The sequence below is a fragment of the Leucoraja erinacea genome, chromosome 1, assembly GCF_028641065.1.
Source record: "Leucoraja erinacea ecotype New England chromosome 1, Leri_hhj_1, whole genome shotgun sequence".
NCBI lineage: Eukaryota > Metazoa > Chordata > Chondrichthyes > Rajiformes > Rajidae > Leucoraja > Leucoraja erinaceus.
Window position 1 is genome coordinate 43,451,710 of NC_073377.1, and position 21,365 is coordinate 43,473,074.

Below are 21,365 nucleotides of genomic sequence, written 5' to 3' on the forward strand. Positions count from 1 at the left end.
TGCATTTCTAATAAGATGGCCTCTACTGCAGATCAGAAGCCTATTAGCAGGACAAGTGATTAAACTGGTTCCCCCACTCAGTGCTGAGGATGCATTCTTGTTCTTCAAACAAGATTGGAAGTGGAGTTAGTGCTAAATTGTGTTGTGATGTATCTTGCTGACCATATTGCTGGGCCAGGTGCCAGACACAAGCAGCTCAGTCTGGCAAGTGAATGGTCAGTCTGCTTGCACTGACGTTTGGGGCCCGAGTTTGCACTTCAGCTGGCATTGTAAGTTTGGATTATTGCAGCATCTGCTCCATGCATTAGTGGACTGCCCATGTCCTTGGGTATCTCAAATGGTCTTCTGTTGAATATGACATCTCCCTTCTGTTTGTTTGGCTGCGCAGCTCTACCCAGACCAGGGATATGATATGATATGATACAAGGATATGATAGCAGGACCAAAGGCCCGAGTCCATCATTGAACAAGTTGCCAAACAGAAATCTGCAGGCAGGAGATAATGAGACACCATTAAATCCTGGTGATCTGTTGATACATGGAGGAGGTGCTGCCAGCCCACAGCAACGGCTTGCTCTCACCATGCAAGCCTGTTCACATACCCGAGTCCCACATTTCAGAGTTGAGCAGTCAAGTCTGCCCAGCACCAGTTGTTGCAGGCAGCCTCTCCACACCCATCTGCAGGGTGAGTCATCGCTGGCGAGATTCATGCCAGTTAACTAGCACAGCAGTGTGCAGCATTGGGATGGGTGGAATATCTCACAGCCTGAGCAGTTGGTCATCTCTTCAATAGTGGAGGCAGGTACAAAGCTGTTCTGAATGAGGGATCAGGGATACCCAGGCAGCACTGAGTAAGGTTCTAGTCAAATTGAAGAGCTTAATGTGCAATGCAGATACTAATTAAAAAAAAATAAATAAATGTCAACAAATAAGTATTTGTATCATCATATTATTTTTGCATATATCAACAACTTTGTTTTCTGTACCAGGTATATTGGCATTCCAGTGCTCATATATTGGGCGAGGCCATGGAACGAATCTTTGGAGGATGTCTCTGCTATGGACCACCCATTGAAAATGGATTTTATTACGACATGTTCTTGGAAGAAGGGTACGGTTCTGTTAATTATCTTTTTTGTTAGTTCCAATATATTGTTAGTTCTATATATTGGCAAATTACTTTTTGTATATTTTAATACAAACCTTCTGTTACAACAGAGGTGTTTCCAGCAATGATTTCCCAGCATTGGAAAGCCTATGTAAACGTATAATGAAGGACAAACAGCCATTTGAGAGACTTGAAGTGAAGAAAGAGACTCTTCTTGAGATGTTCAAGGTATGCATCCTGATTTTTTTTTTTTGTATCATGCTGGAGATTAGACAAGCAGTTTGTTTCTAGGCACATGCTCATTGCTTTGAACAGCATGTTGTATTTGTACATGTGGTTGAAACAAAAGATTCAGATCAGGCAAACCTTTAAGAATACTTTTAGGATCTCTCCTTTCCTCTAAAATTTTTTTTTTAAAGTTTTTATTTAATAAAGAAGTGTCACAGGCCTGAACTGGTCAGAGTCTTCATGCTGCTTCTAAGTAGGTACAAAAGTGTACTATTATTATTCCAGCCTCTAAATCTTCCTGCATGAAATAAAGGTATTCTGAACAACTAGCAACATTTTCTTTGAAAATATTTTCTTCACATTGACCTCAACACTGAACATTATCTTCGCAGAAAACCATCACTGTAAATTGTGGCATTTAAAAAAATGTATGGTCTAGTTTGCCAATAGGCCATTGGAGATTAATGATTACATTGAAGCAGCAGGTGGGACTTCAGCTTCATTGAAATAAATTTCATCCTGCAGATGAATCCAAAGGATCTAACAAATTTCCACAACAGATAATAAAATTTGGATACTTATAGTCTGCCATAATAAGAAAGATTTTACATATTTGTTCAATTAATAAAAATAAAGCTTTTAGTGTCACTAAGGTACAATATAAGACATTTAATACAGAGTTTGTATAATATGTCATATAATCACATCTGTCTGGTATACTTTTTTAGTTCTTTATAGATTAAACTAAATGCACAGCAAAGAACATTCATCCATTTATAATAGTACAAATTCGAGTGTAGCACAATGTGCTTGATGCTAAACGATCTGCATTTTACAACACTAAGGCGGCGCGGCTCTGGCCAGCAGCGGCCTCTGCAGCCTGTCCGCGTTTTTATTATTTTTGTCTGTGTTTTTATGTAGTGTTTGTTATTTTATGTTGGGGTGTGTGTGTGGGGGGATGGGGTGGGGTGGGAGGGGGGGGGGGAGAAACTTTTTGAATCTCTCCCTGCACTGAGACCCGACCTTTTCTCTCGTCGGGCCTCAGTCGTCGTTGAGGCCGCAACGAGGAGCGGCCTCCAACAGGAAGAGACCGGGGACTCGGGTGTCGACTCACCTCACCATGGCGGAGCTGGCCGGGTCCGGAGCGGTGGAGGAGCGCTGCTGCTGCTGCTGCTGTTGCTGCTGCTGCTGCTGCTGTTGCTGCTGCTGCTGTTGCTGTTGCTGCTGCTGCTGCTGCTGCTGCTGCTGCGGAGAGTCGGAGGCTCTCTACAGGTCTGTGGACGACGGCGCCGGGAGCCCACGGCTCCCTGGGGGGGAGACCGCTTTTCGGGGCTTCTGCGGTGGCGACTTCTCCCGCCCGAGTTGCGGGGTCGAAGAGCTCCTGGAGCGGGGCCTACATCACTGCCCCGCGCGGCTGGAATGGCCGCGGGTACTTGCGAGCGCACACCGGGGGCTCCAACATCAAGACCCGGTGTGCGACCTCGCACCACCCGGCGTGGCTTCAATGGCCGCGGGACAATTGCCATCGCCAGCCGGGGGCTATGACTTTGACTCTGACATCGGGGGGGGGGGGGAGAGTGCAGTGGAGAGATACGTTTATTTGGCCTTCCATCACAGTTATGTGATGGATGTTTATGTTAAATGTAATTATTGTTGTGTCTGGGGTCTATTTGTGTGTATTGTATGGCTGCAGAAACGGCATTTCGTTTGGACCTCCAGGGGTCCAAATGACAAATAAATTGATTCTGATTCTGATTCTGACTAGTTGTCCTGGATAGTGTGAGTTGTGGGGACAATAGTTGGAAGAAAAATAATTTTACGTTTGGGGAAAATTCCTTTACTAAACATAAGGTGCCATTTTCTTGACATATAACATGTAACCTAAAATGGTGTTGTACTTTTGAATTTGTTACGTGGCTTTTTAATTGTTACCTGCCTTGTGGGAAAATTTTAAAAGATCCTGAGTTCTGATAATTTCACTTATTTGTCTAGGTGAATTGGTGTCAGTCTTGCAAAAATGATTTGATATAGAAATTCAATTTCATAGATTGTTTGATACTATTAAGAAAAAAAATGAACTTAATAGAGATGTACTGATTTTTGACATTGTGTAACTGATCTTGTTTTTTTTTAAAACAAATTTGAGAGTATGTCGTGCTTCTAAGTAAATTTTCTCAAACACTATTTTCTTTTCTCTTTAGTATAACAAATTCAAGTGCAGGATTCTGAATGAGAAGGTGAATACACCAACCACAACAGTGTACAGGTGAGGAGCTGTGATTTTGAAGTTTCCTTTGAGAAGTATGAAGTGTTCCTTGCATCTTTAATAGTAAGATTAAACGAGTACTTACCAGTACGAAGTTTTATCTGTATTTTATGAGGAGTTACGATGAGGGATTACGTGAAGAACCCGCTCAGTGCGCAGGCGCGGCATTACTTCCAAGCAGCGGTGTGGAATCACAGATAGACACAATATATGAAGTAAACATAGCAAAGATTAAGGAGACATCAGTTTACTAGTTTGATCTATATAATGAGGGTGGGAGCGGAGGGCACGTAATCCCTCATCGTAACTCCTCATAAAATACAGATCAAACTTCGTACTGGTAAGTACCCGTTTAATCTTACTATTTCACTTCGGAGTCACGTGAGTGACTACGTGAAGACTTCAAAGGTCTGTGATTTCAAACCGTGTAACAGTTTTATTTCACTCACTGCCGAAGTTCGTGAGGGAGGAAGTGTTATCATAATTAACCAAAGAATCTGTTTGTTCAAAAAAACAGAAAGGTATTTATTAACAATAACAAAAATTAAATGCTCCCCCGGGCTTAAATTAAAGATTTGCAGTTTGTATAAGTCTCTCTGCAAACAGGTCTGGCTTCATCAGCGGTTTGTTATAAAAGTTTTGGAATGTCGATTCCCTCGACCATCCTGCCGTATTTAGGATGTGGTCAATCGGAACGTCCATTCGCTCAGCCGCTGATGTAGATGCTGCCCTGGTGGAATGGGATTTAAAATGTTAATGTTGATTCCAGCAGCTTTCAGCACCTGTTTTAGCCACCGTGAAATGGTTTGGCTTGTTACCCGACCATGAGGTCTTTTGTGGCTGACCCATAAGGCTTTTTTACTCCCTCTTAGTTTGTGGGTTGTGTCTATATATTGTTGGAGATGGGTCACCACACTCAACCTTGGCTCTGGTGCTGCTTTGTTTTTACCAGACCTAGAATGATGAACGTGATGCGGCTGGGGTGATCACCATGTTATCCAGTCGTAGTTTGTGGAGTGACTGGACCCTTTGAGCGGATACGAGAGCCATGAGCATGAGCGTTTTTAACGTAGACTGCTCAAGACTGAGGGATCTAGCTGGTCGCCATCCTCTGAGATATGATAATACCACACTGATATCCCATCCATGGGTATACCTGGGTTTTTGGGGCTTGTTGTTGTAAATGCCCTTCATAAGTTTTATCCCCAGTGGATGGGATCCTATGCTCTGCTGTCCTGCTGGCTTTAGATAAGCAGACAGGGCGCTTCGTGCTGAATTTACGGCACTGTAGCTCATCTTTTCAACATGGTGTAGTTGGGCCAGGAACTCCAACACGTCGGTGATTGTAGAAGTTTCGTAAGTTGTCCCTGCGTCCTGGCAGTATTTTCCCATTTTTTGATGTAGGTCAGGTACTGCTTCTTGGTGTATGTTCGCAGGGCTACCGACATGGTGGTGATGGTTCTTTCTGATAACCCCAGTCCCTGGTCAAAGCTGTGGGTTGCTTAGGAACCCGATAGGTGACTCGACCACCATGTTGTGAAAAACTGGGAACCATGGTTGGGTAGGCCAGTCGGGCACAATCAAAATTCCAGAAGCAGAGTCACTCTGAATATTTCGAAGTACCCGACTGATGAGGCAGAAGGAAGGGAAAGCATAGAAGAAGAAATTTCCCCAATCCAGCGTGAATGCATCTACCGCTGCTGCCTCTGGTCTGGTTCCCAAGCCACATATATAGGTAACTGGTGATTCAGTCTAGATGCAAACAAATCAATATCTGGCGTTCCATATTGCTTAATAATTTTAGCAAAGATTTTTGGTTCTAACATCCATTCGATGTTATCATTGAATTTTTGTGACCTGGTGTCTGCCACTGTATTTAGTTTACCTGGTAGTTAGGCAGCTGATAGCCAAATATGTCTTTTGACACACCATAGCCAGATTCCATTGACCAATTGTCGCATGATAATGATTTTATGGCGCCCATGTGGTTAACGTAAGCCACCACCGTAGTATTGTCAATCTGTAACCTAACATGCACGTGCTGCATTTTTAGCTGCATATGCTTTTAACCCATAATAGGCGGCCAACATTTCCAAATAGTTGATGCCCAGTGTGTGTAATAATGATGATTCTAAATTAATCCATTTGTCACCTGTGCTGGATATGGAGTTAGTTGCTCCCCAGCCTAAAGCACTAGCATCTGATTTAATAACCAAATTAGGGTTGGTGATGATATTGAGGCTGAAACTGTGCCAAACATAGTCTGCCCACCACTGTAGTTCTGATATAGCTTCAGTGGGTAAATTCATGATTCGGTCATAATGACCCGAGCATCGTTGTAGTGCATGTACCTTTGCTCTTTGAAGATCTTGATAGTGCAAAGGTCCGAATTGTGTAGCTGGAATAGTTGCTATGATCATCCCAATTACTCTGGCTACCCAAATATGCCATGTCTATATGCTTTTGTTCTCTTAATATTTTCATGGCTACTTTTAGTATATTTGTAAAGGGGGCTGAGGTTAGACCATTGGGCAAAGCTCTATACTCCCATAGTTGCCTCATCCAGATGAATTTTAGGTATCTGCAATGATCATTGTGTATGGGTATAAGATAGTAAGCATCTTCCCATACGTATCATTTGGAGATCAGTTGTCTGGCAGTGACAAATGTCTCCATATTAAGTGTATATACTCAACAGATTTATTTAGTGATGTTAGGTCAATGATGATGTGACATCCACCATCTTATTTAGTTTTAGTAAATATATTTGATACAACTTCCAATGGTTCATGTTTGGTCTTTTCAATGATCCCTTTTACAATGAGCCTTTCTAGTTCAGCTTGTCTTTCTCGTTTCTCTATCTTCAGCGGGAGAAAAAATACCCTTTGGGGCGCATGCTGAACTGGCGGTAATATGCCCGATTTAAATTTAATTTTGTATCCACTAATACTGTTGAGTATGTATTTGTTATTTGTGACAGTACCCCATGTTTTTTTTGTTTTTTTATTTATTTATTTTTAAAAACAAGTGTAATCGCCACCCAGTTAGTAGAGCACCCTTATTCTGTGTATGCTGGCAGAAAACCAGCCACACCTACCTCCATGTTTATTGTCGTTTCTTCTGTTGTTTTTTCTTGTAGGCTCTGTATTGTTGGTATGGTGGTGCTGTCGGGGGCGGCGCATTTTCCCTGGGGTCCGCTCTGGGCCCATGTCTAAAAGACCTTTGGGGGTAATAAGCAGCGGTCCCCGAGCTTTCACCAGTCCTTGGATGTGGGTATCGGCTGGTGGATGCCGAGGGGTGCTGCCAGCTGGGTGTCGGATGAGAGGTCCTGCTCGTTCCCGGGCCTGCTCTCATGAGGCCCACAGGTTTAGCTGCCTCTTCTATGTCTTTTAACCTTTTTGTCAGGTCACTCCCAAACAGCAATGCCTCTGTTTCCACTGCAGGGGTTTTGCATAGCCCCGCATATTTGGGGTTGAGGGCAGGTCTTATATTGTCCCGCCTTAGATTGTTGATCTCATATTGTGTATTGCACATTAGTGCTAATACATCCTGTTGGCAGGTGGTCATGTTGGTATGTTCCGTGGAACGAGCAAAGGCGGTGATTGCCGATGTTAGGAGCTTCAGAATTTGCTGCATTTTAAGCTCTTGACTGCGAATCTGCTGACCCAGCTGCCTCCAGATTTGACCGTTGACACTCTTTACTTTTAGTGCCTCACAATTCTCTGGCGCTGTGTACTCTTCTAAAGCTTCTAGAAGGGCCTTCTCCTGCAGGGCTTTGTTGGAGAGATGGTTGATACTGGCTGCCATCTTGGGTTCCAGTAGTCTTCCTGCGCGTGGAGGTGCCGCATAGCGGCCCACGACACCCAGCAGCTCCTCATGATCCTGCTCCCCTGGCATACTCCTGCACTCGTCCGCCTGCCCTTGTTGTAGACCAGCCCAGCCCTGGTCACCCTTGCTAGCCTCATAGAGAGAGCAGGGGGGTACTGTAGATACTGTGGAGGAGGCATATGCCCTACCTCCGTGAGATTGCTTTTGCTGCATCTCTTGGTTGAGCATTTGCTCCAGGAGCTGTTTTATACAGCTCAGGCGGCTGTCTCTCCTCTTTTTAGGCGGAGACATTTCCTCCTCCTCCGACGAGTCAGAGATAACCGGCCGATTCGTCTTTTTGGTTGACTTCCTCCCTGTCCGCGGTTCTGAAGTTGGCGGCACAGGGGTAGGCTCGGTTTCGGGAGTTGGGGAGCGCTCAAAGAGCGGTCCTACCGCCTGTGGCTGCCGTCCTGATATAGAACCCTCCTCTGGAGGAGTCGGGCAGGGGGCAGCTTTCTTAGCGAGTCGCTTTTGCCTTGAAGCCATACTCGCAGTTCTCCTTCTCCTATTCAAAACACTTACCTGAAACGGTTGCGTTGTATCCTGCAGCTGGAGAGCCAGACTACAGCTGCCGCCGCTGTTGCACTGCTGGCGTAAATGCCGCGCCTGCGCACTGAGCGGGTTCTGCACGTAGTCACTCACGTGACTCCGAAGTAAAATATATGATATGAGGAATGCAATTTTTCTTTTTAGTAAAAGTTGTACAATGAAGGATTAAGCACTGGTATTAAGTGGAACATAGAAACAGGAAGTTATTAAACCACATGTGTAGTCTCTAAATCGTAGGGGAATTCGGAACATTTGCTGCACACTAAGGTTTACTTTTTATCCTGTTTATTCTGAGACTAAACCCTGGTTCTGGATGCTACCCTGTGGAGCGGAATGATCCCCATCTGCCCTGTCAACTATTATAAATAATATGGCCTATGTTGACAGAATATTCTCTCATTCTTAACTGTAAATATACGCACAATCTGCTGGACATGATATTGTCAAATAACCTCATAATTTCTCAATAGCCATGAGTGTTTGGGTGAAAGAAATATAGTTTGACTTTGACCTTGTTTGATGGTCGTGTTCGTAACAAAAAAAGTGACTTGGCCGTAGAATGTCCATTGTCCTTTGCCAAGATGCATGATGCTAGAAATGGAAAACTATCATGTTGACTTGACACCGAATGCTTTTAAATTTGAGGCCGAGGAACACTTGCTGGGGCAGAGAAAGATGTTTACTTTTACTGACATGTGCCTGATTTGTGGGTGCTTGATGCAGAAATTACTTGATCATACATTTTGGTTTAACAGCATGAAGATTGTACATTGGGTAAATATTAATTGTGGATCCTTGTACGGGCCTTAATGGAGGAGAGCGTATTCTAATATTAGCAGCACTTGTTTTCTTTCCTTAATGTCAGATGTGGACCATTAATTGACTTGTGTAGAGGACCTCATGTCAAGCATACTGGTAAAATAAAGGCCATGAAAGTGCATAAAGTAAGTACTTCAAATCTAATTTATAAAATAGATCATCTTGTTTCTCTTTATAAAAAAAAACTAATAATATGGACAAAGTATTTATGCTTTGGTGTTTTCATTTTGTGCTGTGCTGAGTTGGAGAAATGTTATTAATCTACATTGGTTTTTTTATCTTTGAGATCATATTTACTTTTTTTTACAGAATTCTTCCACTTACTGGGAAGGAAAGGCTGATATGGAGACATTGCAGAGAATTTATGGGATTTCTTTTCCGGATTCCAAAATGTTGAAAGAATGGGAAAAGTTCCAGGAAGAAGCCAAAAACAGAGACCATAGGAAATTGGGGAGGGTTAGTCTTGTAATTCAAACAATAATCTTGGGAATTATATGCATATAATATATACTTGATAACAAATCCTGGATCCCTTCTGAAACTCTCTTCTGTTTTACTTTTTTTCCTTTTGGTAAATTATGCAAAATCTATAACTTTTAATAGAGAAATGTCTGCAAAGCATATTTGGCTCTTTATTTAGTATAACTATTGCTATCCAGTCTTTCTTGCATACAGTTATTTTGTTCAACTATTGGCAATAACACCCTTTCTGGTATTGGTTTTCATAAGACTGCAGTTGCTATTGGAATGCAGAAGAACCTGTCCTTTAGAACATTATTCCCGGTTAAATGTGTGGACGTAGGTGTGAGAATCCTTAACATTGGAAGTTGTACTAAAATTTCATTCACTTCTTCATGTTTGAATATCACTGCATAAATGCCAATTTAAGATTATTTTTAGCTGCTCTCTGAGACTAAATATGTTTTTATTTAATAAGACGAGTTTTTATTTTTTCAGGAGCAGGAATTATTTTTCTTCCACGAACTGAGCCCAGGATGCTGTTTCTTCCTTCCAAAGGGAGCTTACATCTACAACGCACTGATTGAGTTCATTAGGGTAGGTGTTATTCAAGCTTTTGTTACAGATTTAATTGTGAAAGATTTGCAAATTAGTTTTCACGGAGGTTATTGGGATGAGAACATGCATTTTCTATCATATACTAGGCAAAGGAAGCATCATGAGGGAATGTAGGAAAAGGGAAAGGGTGGGGAAGGGGGGTGTGGGGAGAGGGGGTGGTCGCAGCAGACGCTGCTTGCACTCTGCTTGTAGCGCTATGGGGGGTCGTTTTTGCGCAAATTTAAATTCAACGCAGACCGGAAGTGGTCTAGATGAGAGTTTCAGTAATAGTATAGAAAATAGATAGATTTGTCAGTCTCCCCTGCTTCTGATGGACTTTACCTTTTTGACAAATTTGCCATGCAAGACCATGTCAAAAGCCTTTTAAATACACATAGATCTTATCAAATGCCCTTTTTCCATAACTACTAAATGTCATTTAGTTATGATCGCGCACAAAAATATGAGGAAAAGGTTTTTCACCCAGAGAGTTGTGAATCCAATTTGAGTTAGATTTAGCTCTTAGGGCTGGATATTAGGGCTAGATCAAGGGATATGGGGGAAAAAGCAGGAATGGCCTGCTCCTGCATCTATTTTCTATGTTTCTATATTTTTAATACTCCCACTGAAACTTTCCACTTGGCCAATTTCATTCTTTAAATATCCAGAATTTCAATCACTCCGGTTGTGCCACATAGTGAACGGAATTCTCTGCCCTCCCTACCAGGTATTCTGATTGTATTCGAGTTAATATAATGGCAGTTTAAATTCGCTACTCTTACTTTGACACTCGTCAGAATTTTCCCTACAGATTTCCTCATCCAGCAGTCTCTGATTGTATTGAGATTTATAATACACCACCAACGGTGTTAATGTCACTCTATTTTATTTAGCTAGATTATTTGATAAACCTATATTATTATTTTCCATCACTGATTGTTTCTTTGACTCCCACAACTATATAGACTACACCTCGTCCCACAATGCCTCCTACAAAGACTACCCCCACTCAATTTCTCCGTCTGTGCCGCATCTGCGCCCAAGATGAGCTGTTCCATACCAGGACATCCGAGATGTCATACTTCCCTTCTTCAATCGTAGATGAGGCCCTCACACTTGTCTCCTAGGTGCTCTGCTCTTGTTCCCCCTCCCCCCAGATGCAACAGGTACAGACTCCGCCTAGTCCTTGCCTTTCACCCCATCGGTCGGCGCATTAAACACATAATCCCCCAACATTTTCTCCCACCACTAGTCACTTCCCATCTACACCCCTTTTCGCCTTCCGTAGAGTCCGTTCCTTCTACAACTCCCAGGTTAACTCGCCCCTTCTCACCCAAACTACCTATTCCCCAGGTACCTTCCCCAGCAACCGCAGGAGATGCTACTGTCCTTATACCTCCTCCCTCAATTTTGTCCAGGGACCCCAACAGTCCTTTCAGGTTGGGCAGAGGTTCACTTGCACCTCCTCCAACCTCATCTACTGTATCTGTTGTTCCAGTTTCTTATACATTTGCAAAACCAAACGTGGACCGGGTGAACATTTTGCGGAATGCCTTCGCTCAGTCTGCCTGGGCCTACGTGATCTCCCAGTTACCAAACACTTTAACTCCTCTTCCCATTCCCATACTGAGCTTTGCGATGTTAGTTCTTTGCTATTTTACTCTTGGTACTGTTGGTATTCGAAGTGGAATAGTAAGATTAAATGAGAACTTACCAGTTTGAAGTTCGATCATTATTTTATGAGGAGTTACGATGAGGGCCTACGTGAAGAACCCCGTACAGCCGCACGTGCGTCAATCTTCAAAGCAGCGGTGTGAAATCACAGATAATAGTGACTGAAGTATAATAGTAAGATGAAAGAAGACTAGAACTACCAGATGACCTTAATGAGGGCTGCGAGCGGAGGGCACGTAGTCCCTCATCGTAACTCCCCATAAAATAACGATCAAACTTCAAACTGGTAAGTTCTTGTTTAATCTTACTATTTTACTTCGGAGTCACGTGAGTGACTACATGAAGATTTCAAAGCTCCGTGATTTCATGCTGTGAGAAACAAGTCTACACAACCACAACTGCCCCATTGACAAATGAGTGAAAACATTCATAATGCATACAGTCGTGACATAAATTTAAACATGCTGATGCTGTTAAATAAGTAATAATAATAGTCACAATTCTCATCCGGATGGAACCTATAATAGAACATAAAATAAAGTTGAGTAATAACCTTGGTCTGGCAATGGGTTATTATAAAATGTTTGAAAAATTTTTCGTTTGACCACGCTATAGCCGTTAGGATGTGGTCCAGCGGAACGTAATTAACCCTTGCTGCTGCTGTTATAGCAGCCCTGGTGGAGATGAGATCCGGATCAGTATCTACTCCTGCATAACTCAACTCCGTTTTAACACCTGGCAAGATCTGAGCAGATATGTTCTTATAACGTTTTTTGTAACTAACAATCATAGTTAGCTCAGAGTCTCAAAGGCTCTTGGTGACCTTGACGTATTGCTGTATATGTGTGTCCTCATATAACGAAAGGTCCCTGGGTATGCTTTGAACTACTTTGAGACCTGACACCCCTACTGCTCTGTTTAAATAAATTATAGCATAAAATACACTGCATATGTTTGCAGATGTAATCATCCTCTCCTGTCAGAATGTAGCGAGTGACCTGTTGCGCTAACCAGCGCCAGGAGGATAACTACCTAATGAGGTCCGGTCAAAGCTAAGAATGTAGCTGGAACCCCCTGGTGAAATAGTGTTAACACAATGTCAACCTCCCATACTGCATTGTACTTGTCCTGGGAAAACTTGTGTAAAAGATATCCTTTACTAACTCGATATCCGAGGTGAACCCAACAAAGTGGACCTCGTTATCTTCAGTAAGTCTGATGGAAAGCACCTTGGCGCAGTTAATGACCCAATAACTCAATATTGTCAGAGACCATTTAAATGAATTGCAGTAGCTCAGAATCTGTACCATTTTAAATGTAACATGAGCATTAAACAAACGCTTCGCATCTACTGAAGAAGAAAAGTACTGCTTTTTGGTACTATTCCAGCACTGTAAATACATACAAGAAATAGGTGTGACAACCCAAGCCGTAAGCAGTCTATTGAGAATCTGTGGAACATAAATTGATTTTATCATGCAACGGCTGATTTCCCGAGCCACAGGCTGAACCAGCAAGTTACGTTTAAAATAACCATATAAGGTTGCATTATTATTATTCTCGACAAATCGGGAATCAAACTGCATAGGCCAATTCCACAGCTGGAACCTAAAGCGGGCTCTTGATGACTTTATTTCAAGACCCGACTCATAAAGCAAAATGGAGGAAGACATAAAAGACCATTCCTCATGCTTGTAGCGAGAATGTATCTTTCACCACTGTTATGCCACACATTTTTGCAACCTTTGAATTAGCATGAAAACAACATATCTATATTCGGTGTTGCATTGAATCAGAATTTCATAAATACTGTGTGGTCCAACACCCATTCTGTGTTGTCATTGATCTGTACATAATGATACTCCAGTGGCAAATTAGATTATGTACCTATTACAGGATCTTTTATTTGATTGCACCCTCGTGCTTATCTTATGCCACATCATAGTGTATCAACATGAAGTTGAGCATGCAGCTATGCATATTTGTTCAATCACTCTTTAACCCATAAAATGCACGTAGGATCTATAGTTAGTTGATACCAATAACTGAATAGTTAATAACTCATGCAAATCTCCTGCACCTCCAACTAGAGATGACATTCGCATTTTCCCACCTTAGGCCATAGCATCATTTTGCAATATAATGACATATTTATTGATCAACTACTGGAGCAATGCTGAATACTGTTTGTCCATCATAGTGCCTTTAGTAGCTTCAGCAAAGGTGTGTTATCAATGACCTTCATGGCCCTTTATTGTTTGCCATTAAGCATGCTGTCAGTTCTCCCACTTGCACAGCTGCATCACATCCAGTTAGTCTAATGAATAGAAACTGCTTTATAACAACAAGGCTGTTCCAGGTTTCTATTGACTCCAATCTGTTGCCCAGGGCGGAGTCACAGGCCAAGTATCCATTTGATAACAACTTGATTTAACTGGATAGGGGAGAACAATTTCTCAAGTAGCTTGAGATTGAAATAGTGGATTTTAGCCAAATACTGCGTCAAAATATAACCCAGACAATACATCACAAGTGTTTTTTAACTCTGAGTAGTCCTTTGAATGATTTATTGTCATCATACTGTTTAAATTGCCTCATCATAGCATTGCCTTCAAATATCTCTGATGATCATTGTACATGGAAAACCATATGAAATCAGTTTGATCACCCTTCTTTCATAATGAACAGGCCACACCTGCCATCATTTCGTGTCTGCCCTGAACGGCAACTCGGGCTCGGTTCCGATAATTCTCACATGTCCCAAGACAACTCTTGCCATAATTCTGACCTTGCCTTGAAAGACAATTCCCCATATCTCCAAGCCTGTCTCGAAGGCAAACCTGGCTAAAATACTGGACCTGGCTCACCACTCTCTGGCCAAATTCCAACCTTCTTGGAATACTAGTAATATCCAGTTTACCTGGTTAAAATGCCTCTGAGTAGCTGACAATGTCTCAATCATTTGTGTATTGTACAATCTTACCAACTTGTTCGTGATCACTTAGTTGTAAAGTAACTCTGGTCAGCTTTCATGCTGCTACCAGCTTCAGTGAACTGCTTACTGCCGATGAAGCCGTGGGGTGCATTGTCCCCTAAACTATGAATCCTTGCTCGTCGTTGGCCTAATTGGTCCAACAGCTTATGCTTCGTCCTTCAGGTTTTGCCTGTGGAATAGGTCTTACTTGAGTAGAAGATTCGGCGGGTGGCTCTAACGTCCCCTGATAGCGGTGTTCACTGCATTGTGTTGGGATGGCAACCATGCTGCCAGGAATCGTACCTCTGAAATGTGCCCTTCATCCCTTGAGGTATGCTCCACGCTATACCCTCAGCCTCGGCATCAGATTTACACTGACTCGACATGTTCTCTTCCATGACGGAGACATTAAGCAGCCCTACTACAAGGCGCTGCTGGCGCAGCCTCTCCAACAGGCCCACCCTTTGGGGTCAGAAATGCCCCGGTTAACTGACCTCTTCCATGAGGGAGACATTATGGAGCCCTTCTACAGGTGCTGCTGCCATAATTTAAGCAGCCCTATTACAAGGCACTGCTGGCGTGGCCTAGAGCAATAGGCCGGCACTGCCATAGACTCGGCATCCCCATTAAGCAGCCCTGTTACAAGGCGCTGATGGCACGGGCTCTTCCATCTGCCCAACACTGCCATAGACTCAGCATCCCCTTTAAGCAGCCCTGCTGCTGGCGCGGACTCTCCCATAGTCCCGCACTGACACAACTCCTGCTGTTAGAGTGTATCTAGCTTGAGTCTCCTCTCAATAGGGCTCCATCTTGGTCAACCTCCACATTTTTCACTTTCCCGGAAGGGAACCCTCCTGGCACCAGGACTGACCACTTTGGTCGGTTTACCCCATATCTTGGGGACCTCTGCGGTCTGGGCACCGCATTGCTGCTGGATTTCCCCTCCCCCGGGAATCCCAGCACACATATATATTACCGGAGGGAAAAAACCCTACCGGCAACAGGGCTGACTGTTCCGGTCCGTTTAACCCCTTTCCTGGGGACCCCGGCGGTCTGAAAGCCGCATTACTACTGGATTCCCCTACCCGGGAACCCCAGTATCTATGTGTATATCGGGGAAAATCCTCTCGACACCCGGCATCTATATTATATCAGGGGGAAACCCTCCCGACACCCGGTCTACTGGAGGTCCCCTCCCCGGGAACTCCAGCGTCTATGTGCTTATCGGAGGGAAACCCTCCCGGCACCCGGAGCGCCTGGAAGTCACTGACCACCCTGTCAGCGACACACTTTGCGAAACCCGACCTTCAGCTATCCGCTCCCGCGGCGAGAACCGGGGTTTCCCCACAGCTGGTTCCCTCGTCGGGCCTCGCGAATCCTCCGGCAGGAAGCCTCTGGAACAAGAGGTTCCTGCAAGGAATAAAACAGGTAAGAAATACAAACTTAACTGAAGTTTAAACTTGCCGCGCTGGAGGAGCTCCTGCTGCTCCAACCGGTTGCCTGCACCAATGCGTCTGACGTAATGACGCACGTGCGGCTGTACGGGGTTCTTCACGTGACTCCGAAGTAAAATGCGACTTGGATGATATCATCCTCTAAGTCAAATAAATATTATTTTCACTGCTGTAGGCCTTTTGCATGGTATGCGGAGGCATCTAGAAGTTAGGCACTAATGCATGTTTTTAAATCTGGTAAATTTAAATCCAATGGTTTATTCATTTCTCTGTTTTGTTCTTAGAGTGAATACAGGAAAAGGGGCTTTACAGAAGTAGTGTCTCCCAACATTTATAATAGTAAGCTGTGGCAAACTTCTGGACACTGGCAGCACTACAGTGAGAATATGTTCAGCTTTGAAGTGGAAAAGGAGATCTTTGCCTTAAAACCTATGAATTGTCCAGGTCATTGGTATGTAATTGAATTTCTTAAATATCAAAACTTTCAAACTTGCTCTATTTTAACGTGCATTTCTAAAGCTGGAATGTTTAAGATGTGTGATTATGTGAGCACTAGAGTATTATGGCATTGGAGATGTCCTCATTCTTTAGGGAACGGGGGTTCCCCTCTTCGACTATAGACGAGGTTCTCACCAGGGTCTCCTCTATATCCCGTAGCTCCACTCTCACTTCCCCCCCCCCCCCCCCCCCCACTCGCAACAAAGACCAAAGTAAAATATAAGTGTCTGCAAATGAGAAACAAAAGTGGGGTGGAAAGGCATTTTACATATTTTATGAAGAATGATTAACTAAACCTGACACGAGACTCTGGCAGACAGAGAACGGAAAGTATATAGAATAGAATAGTTTCTTTATTGTCATTGTAACATGAACCATGTACAACAAAATTTAAAAATGTCAGCCAGTCAGTACACCATTCAAACATTTCTAAAAGCTAATGATACATACAAGATAAAATATTAAAAGATAAACAACTAAAATAAATATCATGAAAATAGCACGCATAAACACCCAACCCTCCATCCTTCTGTCGATTTCACAGTGTACCACAGTCCCTTAGTATGTATCGCCCCTGCGTTGCTTGGCGGCTACATTTAGTGCTTTTATAGCAGTGGGGTAAAAACTGTTTTTTAGTCTGTTCGTCCTTGTCCTTGTAGATCTGCACCGTCTGCCTGACGGCAACAGTTCAAACAGGGAGTGTCCGGGGTGGGAAATGTCCTTTATGATACTCTGGGATTTTTTGATGCAGCGGGAACTGTGTAAGTCCTCCAAGGTAAGGAGAGGGCAGCTGACAATCCTCTGGGCGTTGTCAATGGCCCTCTGGAGCGCTTTCCTCTGAGCCGCTGTGCAGCTGGTGTACCATACGCATACACAGCATGTTAGGATGCTCTCAATGGAGCACCGATAAAAGGACAGCAGCAGTCTCTGAGTGATGTTATTCTTCCTGAGCACCCTCAGGAAGTGCAGTCTCTGCTGGACCTTTTTCAGCAGCGCAGTGGTGTTCACGCTCCACGTCAGGTCCTCCTCAATATGGATTCCCAGGAAGCGGAAATCCGCCACACTCTCCACACAGTCCCCTCTGATAGTCAATGGTACCATGTCCGTTTTATTCTTCTTAAAGTCTATTATTAATTCCTTTGTCTTTAAGGTGTTGAGGAGCAGGTTATTTTCTTCACACCACACTGTCAGCTGCTCCGCCTCATCCCGGTAGGCGTACTCGTCCCCCCCGGAGATGAGTCCCACCACCGTAGTGTCATCCGCAAATTTGACAATGGTGTTGCTGTGGTGGGCGGGGGTGCAGTCATGTGTGTAGATGGTGTAGAGCAGGAGGCTCAGTATGCAGCCCTGTGGAGAGCCGGTACTGAGGCTGAGGGCCGTGGATGTATGATGGCCCACTCTGCCTCTCTGGCTGCGACCCGACAGGAAGCTATTTATCCACGTACAGGTGGAGTGTGGAAGTCCCAAGTCCCCCAGTTTGTCCACCAGATTGTGGGGAAGGATGGTATTAAAAGCAGAGCTGTAGTCCACAAAGAGCATCCGCACGTAGCTCCCCCGCTGCTCCAGGTGAGACAGTGCAGCATGGAGAGCTGTGGCTGTTTTTACCCCACTGCTATAAAAGCACTAAATATTTAAGTGTATTAAACATTGTAATTACTTAAAAAACAAGGTTGTACACTACTTATCCTGATATCAATAGACAATAGGTGCAGGAGTAGGCCATTCAGCCTCGAGCCAGCATTAACACTATCCTACATTCACTAGTGACAAATTACAATTATACCAAGCCAATTAACCTACAAACCTGTAAATCTTTGGAATGTGGGAGGAAAGCGGAGGTAATAGACAATAGGTGCAGGAGTAGGCCATTCGGCCCTTCGAGCCAGCACCGCCATTCAATGTGATCATGGCTGATCATGCACAATCAGTACCCCGTTCCTGCCTTCTCCCCATATCATCTGACTCTGCTATCTTTAAGAGCTCTATCTAACTCTTGAAAGCATCCAGAGAATTGGCCTCCACTGCCGTCTGAGGCAGATAATTCTACAAATTTATAACCCTCTGTGTGAAATTTTTTTTCCTCATCTCAGTTCCAAATGGCTTACGCCTTATTCTTAAACTGTGGCATCTGGTTCTGGACTCTCCCAACATCGGGAACATGTTTCCTGCTTCTAGCGTGTCCAAACCCTAAATAATCTTATATTTCAATAAGATTCCCTCTCATCCTTCTAAATTCCAGAGTATACAAGCCCAGATGCTCCATTCTATCAACATATGTCAGTCCCGCCATCCCTGAATTAACCTCGTGAACTTATACTGCACTCCCTCAATAGCAAGAATGGCCTTCCTCAAATTTGGAGACCAAAACTGCACACAATACTCCAGGTGTGGTCTCACTAGGGCCCTGTACAACTACAGAAGGACCGCTTTGCTCCTATACTCAACTCCTCTTGTTATGAAGGCCAACATGCCATTTGCTTTCTTCACTGCATGCTTAGTTTCAGCGACTGATGAACAAGGACTCCCAGATCTCGTTGTACTTCCCCTTATCCCATCTTGACTCCATTCAGATAATAATCTGCCTTCCTGTATTTGCCACCAAAGTGGATAACCTCACATTTATCCACATTAAACTACACCTGCCATGCATCTGCCCACTCACCCAACCTGTCCAAGTCATTTTGCATTCTTACATGTTACTTTTAATCCTGTCATCTAAATCATTAATGTATATTGTAATTAGATGCGGTCCCAGCACCAAGCCTTGCGGCACCCCACTAGTCACTGCCTGCCATTCTGAAAAAGGATTTAACCCCTACTCTTTGTTTCCTATCTGCCAACAATTTTTCTATCCATGTCAGCACTCTACCCCCAATACCATGTGCTCTAATTTTGTCCACTAATCTCCAAAGTGGGACCTCATCAAATGCTTTCTGAAAGTCCAGGTACACTACATCTACTGGCTCTCCCTTGTCCATTTTCCTAGTTACATCCTCAAAAAATTCCAGAAGATTACTCGAGCTTGATTTACCCTTTGTAAGTCCATGTTGACTCGGACCGATCCTGTTACTGCTATCCAAATTTGCCACTATTTCATCTTTTATAATTGACCCCAGCATCTTCCCCACCACTGATGTCAGGCTAACTGGTTTATAATTCCTGTTTTCTCCCTCCTGCCTTTCTTAAAAAGTGGGATAACATTAGCTACCCTTCAATCCACATGAACTGATCCTGAATCCATAGAACATTGGAAAATGATCACCAATGTGTCCACGATTTCTAGAGCCATTTCCTTAAGTACACTGGGATGCAGACCATCAGGCCTTGGGGATTCATCAGCCTTCAGTTCCATCAGTCTACGCAACGCCATTTCCTGCCTAATGTGAATTTCCTTCAGTTCCTCCGTCACCCTAGGCCCTCTGGCCACTAGTACATCAGTGATGGGGAAATTGCTGGAATGTATTATTTAAATAAATATTATTAATAGCTGGTGCAATGACACATCCAGTAAAACTGGTTATGTCACTGCACCACCTTTAAATAATATTTATTTATTTTTTTTTTTTTTTTTTTTTTTTTTTTTTTATATTTTTTTTTTTTTTTTTTTTTTTTTTTATTTTATTAGAAGTAAGCACAGTCATATGGCACCAAAGTGCCTAATATATATTTTCATAATACATTTTATGTACAACTTCTTTTTTTTTTTTGTTACATTGAAAAAAGATGAGAATAAGAAAAAGAGGTTAGATAGTAAAGGATAGAAAAATGTGAAATATATAGTGTGTGAAGAAAGAAAACGAGTAAATGAAGAAAGTTGAGAGAGAAAATAGTGAAAAGAAAAGGAGATCATTATTTATAGTCTTGACCAACCCTCGTCCAGTCCTGAAACAGTTATTTTTTACAATTGTGTTACACCATATGATTCCAAAAAAACGACGAATGGAGACCAACTCGTTATGAATTGGTCTGATTTATCCATTAGGAGGAATCGCATTTCCTCAAGATGAGCAGTGTCCAACATACTTGCAATCCACATTTTAAGCGTTGGTATTGATGTACCCTTCCAAAATTTAAGTATTAATTTTTTTTGCTATTATTAAACCATAATTAAGGAATAGATTTTGAGATGTGTTCAATTTATTCCCATCTTCCATTACACCAAATATAATCATTTCAGTATTAGGTTCCATTCTTGTCTTGAATAATTTTGTAAGTATTTCAAAAATATCATTCCAAAATCTATAAAGTTTTATGCAGGAAACTAAGGAGTGTGTTATAGTTGCCTTTTGGGCTAGACATTTATCACAAGTGGCGGATATATTTGGATAAAATTTGTTCAATCTTGTTTTTGAATAATATAATCTATGTACAATTTTAAATTGTATTAGATTATGTCTTACATTATTTGAACATTTGTGAATATATATCAGGTATTTTTCCCATTTAACCTTCGTAATTTTTATCATTAATTCCCGTTCCCACTCTTCTCTAAATACCTCTGTCGATGGTAAGTCTATATTTAGAATACTATTATATAAATAGGATATTAATTTTTGTGAGTCAGCTTCAATATTCATTGCTTCTTCCAATAAGTCAGGAGTTACTTTTTGATATCCTTGTATATATTTTTTCACAAAGTCGCAAATCTGAAGATATTTAAAATATTGATTGTTTTTCAAAAAATTAAATTTAAATTGTAGTTGTTGGAATGATAGTAGGTTTCCCTGTTTCGTACATATCCCTGATCCTTCTAATTCCGAGACTTTCCCATTGGTTATATGTCTTATCAATAAGAGATGGTTTAAATAAAGGGTTATTCGCAATTGGCATTAACAGTGATAGATTTCTTAATTTTAAAGATAATTTTATTTG

The 21,365-nt window shown here is 42.5% G+C and overlaps 1 protein-coding gene across 1 annotated transcript in view; it reads left to right on the forward strand.

The window, feature by feature from the left end:
• The window catches only part of tars1 (threonyl-tRNA synthetase 1), a 43,609-nt gene that overhangs the window by 9,199 nt on the left and 13,045 nt on the right, over positions 1-21,365 (forward strand). The window contains exons 5-11 of the mRNA XM_055633691.1: positions 990-1,111; positions 1,219-1,336; positions 3,538-3,602; positions 8,884-8,962; positions 9,147-9,293; positions 9,795-9,893; positions 16,280-16,446. Coding sequence (XP_055489666.1) covers positions 990-1,111; positions 1,219-1,336; positions 3,538-3,602; positions 8,884-8,962; positions 9,147-9,293; positions 9,795-9,893; positions 16,280-16,446 — 797 coding nt within the window. The remainder of the gene's footprint in view (positions 1-989; positions 1,112-1,218; positions 1,337-3,537; positions 3,603-8,883; positions 8,963-9,146; positions 9,294-9,794; positions 9,894-16,279; positions 16,447-21,365) is intronic.